A 3,371-nucleotide genomic window follows, 5' to 3' on the forward strand; every position below is an offset into this window, starting at 1 on the left:
AGAAGGGAGGTAAGTCGCAGTCGGAAGGCGGTCGATAGGCGGTTTTTAATAATTCCATGTTCTATTTTGTGTGTTTGTAGCATTCCAAGATATTTATACGGCTCAGTCGACATTGCGGAGATAATAGTTTTCTCATCTAGATTCAATTCTGGTGTTTCGCATAGTTTTCCTCTTATGATTGAAACAGTCTGACATTTGCTCGTACCAAAGGTCATTCCAATATCTGCGCTGATTTTATGAACGGTACGCAGAAGGTTTTCAAGTTGGTTTTTTGTTGCAGCATATATCTCAAGTCATCCATGTAGGGCATAATCTTGCATAGCCACTATGAATTATTTTTGTTTTGTATCTTTTGTTTGTTTGTTTGTGTACCTTGTTTTTTTATTTTGTTTGTTAGTTTACCTTTGTCTACAAATTGAAAATTTTTTTTGACAATAAAGGCATTTATTATTATTATTATTATTATAGTCTTAGAAATGACCTGTATTAACTTATATGACGTTTTTCAAATACAAGATAAGGGAGTTTGTAAGCAAATAAAAACCATTTAAAAAAAGTATTACTTATTACAAAACCATATAAAAAATAATGAAAAATGTTAGGTAGATCATATAAAACCTTGTATCATTAACTAAAAAAAAACAAATTAAATAAAAAAAATATATAAAAAAAGTTGTTATTTCATTTTAGCAGAACTTGAAGCATCATCCGAATATTTAAACTTATCCAACACTTTTTCCATCCATTCCATGTCGTTCATAGAATAGAGATGTACCCCGGCGAACAATTCCTTATTTTCTAAGATTTTTCTTATCAGATTTTCGCCGAAATCCAGGCCAAATCTCTCAATCGCATCAGGATCATCGCGATTATTTTCTAGGAACTCTAAAACAGCTTGCGGCACCTTGAATTCGCACCATTTCGCCATATTCTTCAGGCTTTGGTAAGATTTGATGATAAAAACGCCGACAAAGATGGGAACGTTGATACCGTGTCTTCTGCAGGACTTTGCGTAGTTTTCCAACACGTCAAAATCGAAAACTGCTTGGGTTAGAATAAATTCAGCTCCAAGGGATATCTGAAAGAAAAAAATAGTTATTTTTTATAGACCAAGACAATAAAATGGTATTTTATTGTCGACCGAAATGATTCATTAAAATATTCAGAAATTATTATTTCAAGGAATTAATTACGAATAGAAAAAATATTGTGCTGGGTTGGCGTTGGCTTCTATGTAATTTGACAAAAAATAAATAAAGCTGTCTCTTTAGTTGTCAGTTTTGGGTCAACATTTTTTAATTCTCTTTCGTGTCGATTGCTTATTGAATTGGAGCCAGAAATGGCTCAAAACGAAATAAGTATATTACCAACAGATATTCAGGCTGAGGCGACAAACGCCATATCCAAACTACTTCCATTTAAATCCCGAATCACTTATGAAAAGGAATACAAACATTTTCAAAAATGGAAGAAAAACGTGCGAGAAGAAATAAAGTTTTTAACCTATCCTCGCTGTTTAAGTAATGTATGTATGTAATTGTCTTTATTTCCCACAAAAATAAATAAAGAGAAGTAATGATATAATAAACACAATGATATGAACATAACAGAATAAAACAAATTCAGTGAAAAATGGAGCGAAATTCAGAACATAAATTATTATGTTCTGCTCTTCCATTTAACTCCAGAAAGAAAAAAAAATGATACAAGAAATTTACAAGAAAATAAATAAATGTTAAATAAAAAGAATTATATTATTGGCTTAAAATCTGGTGTACTATACCTTTTTCTTTAAATAATCAAGATCCCTTTCTAAATCCTCACAATGCGGATGCAAATCTGGATAAGCCGTAACACCAACACAAAATTCACTTCCAAAATTTCCTTTAATAAATGAAACTAAATCCGAAGCATAAGGAAAGTCTACTTTGGTATCATCCTTCTCCAAAACATGAACCCAATCTGAAAAAAAAACTCTAAAAATATCCTAATTTACCAATTTGAAACATCTTACCTCCTTGTAGAGCCAGAACATGTTTAATTCCGCTATTTTTCAGTAAATTTAAAATCTCCAACATGCGTTCTTTATTCAAGTTTCTTCCTGGTAAATGAACCAACACCGGACATTTCAGTTTATTTAAATTTTGCGCCAGGACAACTGTTGGAATCTGGTGGTTAGGCAACTGCAAATACTTCGCTCCGAGCCATGTGACGGAAATAAATGTGGACCAAGTTCGCCAGTAATTTGGCATTAGAGGTATTAGGAGACACTTCTATCGATATCCTGTTTTGCGAGGTTTCTAAAATCGAGTATTTGCCACTCATATTGTCTGTTCGTTTGTCAGAAGCGGATTTTAGCGCTACTGACTTGTTTACCCAAGTTTTTATTTTCTTGTTTAACGCTAAAGTTACTGGCGACCTTGTTATCAATCTTGGAGACATATGTATGCTAAATATCAATAAATAGAAACAAAATCGAAAACACAGGCAATGAGACAATCTTATAAATAAACTGGTACAGAATAGATCTTTGGAATAGATATGGAGAGAAATATAGTTCGATTTTTTGAAGTCGACACTGACGTCAGGATCAATTAATTATTAACAACTGAATTTTAACCATAGAAAAAAAAGATATTTAACTAATCTAAATCAAAGTTTACAGAATAAATGTAAACTTTGTCTAAACGCGCTTTCACTGCACAAACTTATGAAACGTGGAATCATCAACTTACGAGGGTAATGTTAAAAGTTTGAGATTCCAAAATGATATAAAACATTTTTTTTTAATTAATTTTTATTTTTCTACATAATCTGCTTGGCTATCAAAATAGTTGTTTACAGTTGAAACTGATGACTTGCCTTGTTTGCCAAGTACACGACTCTGACGATCACTCGTGTACTTGGCAAACATCTCCGGCAATAGTGCGTCAGGCATCTGTATATAGCTCCTATGATAATAAACAACTACGAATAACAAATGATTGCCAAGTACACGAGTCCTGCTGGAGCGCCAAGCTTGCCATAACTATCTACAAAGTTAGTGAACTTGCCAAGTACACAAAAATTGGTATACTTTGCCCAATCACTTTGCCAAGTACACGAGTCGTCTGAGACCGGCTTTAGACCATATTACTCCGAGTTGCTCTGAGTGTATAACTATATTATGCATAAAATTGTACAATCAAGGACAATATTTATTTCCTTATCTATGTTTTTACATGCTCAAAAAGGAAAATAAAGTTTATTTTTATTACGGAGCTTAATATTAATCCTATTTTGGTTTCTGTTTATAGCTTCTCGTATATTTTTATGGATTGCGATTGCCAAATCTGTATTATAATTATATTTAGCGTAGAAAACGAATTTTA

At 32.4% G+C, this 3,371-nt stretch overlaps 1 protein-coding gene across 1 annotated transcript; it reads right to left on the reverse strand.

The window, feature by feature from the left end:
• Positions 1 to 546: 546 nt before the first annotated feature.
• On the reverse strand, positions 547 to 2,252 carry LOC115889672 (methylenetetrahydrofolate reductase-like). The gene is made up of 3 exons (XM_030909730.1): positions 2,015 to 2,252; positions 1,784 to 1,962; positions 547 to 1,078 (listed from the first exon to the last, which is right to left on the reverse strand). The coding sequence occupies exons 1-3, from the start codon at positions 2,250 to 2,252 to the stop codon at positions 677 to 679; spliced, it is 819 nt and encodes a 272-aa protein (XP_030765590.1). The 3' UTR covers positions 547 to 676.
• Between the last annotated feature and the right edge of the window lie 1,119 nt (positions 2,253 to 3,371).

Source organism: Sitophilus oryzae, unplaced genomic scaffold (genome assembly GCF_002938485.1).
Source record: "Sitophilus oryzae breed Bouriz unplaced genomic scaffold, Soryzae_2.0 scaffold_820_pilon_pilon, whole genome shotgun sequence".
NCBI classification, from domain to species: Eukaryota; Metazoa; Arthropoda; class Insecta; order Coleoptera; family Curculionidae; genus Sitophilus; species Sitophilus oryzae.

What these genes read in the sequence shown, in the direction of transcription:
- LOC115889672 (XM_030909730.1), bottom strand. Translation starts at nt 2,252, where the DNA reads ATGCCAAATTACTGGCGAACTTGGTCCACATTTATTTCCGTCACATGG. An exon ending in TGTTCTGGCTCTACAAGGAG is followed by an intron (nt 1,963 to 2,014) that starts GTAAGATGTTTC and finishes TTTTTTTTTCAG; the next exon opens with ATTGGGTTCATGTTTTGGAG. An exon ending in TTGATTATTTAAAGAAAAAG is followed by an intron (nt 1,079 to 1,783) that starts GTATAGTACACC and finishes TTTTTCTTTCAG; the next exon opens with ATATCCCTTGGAGCTGAATT.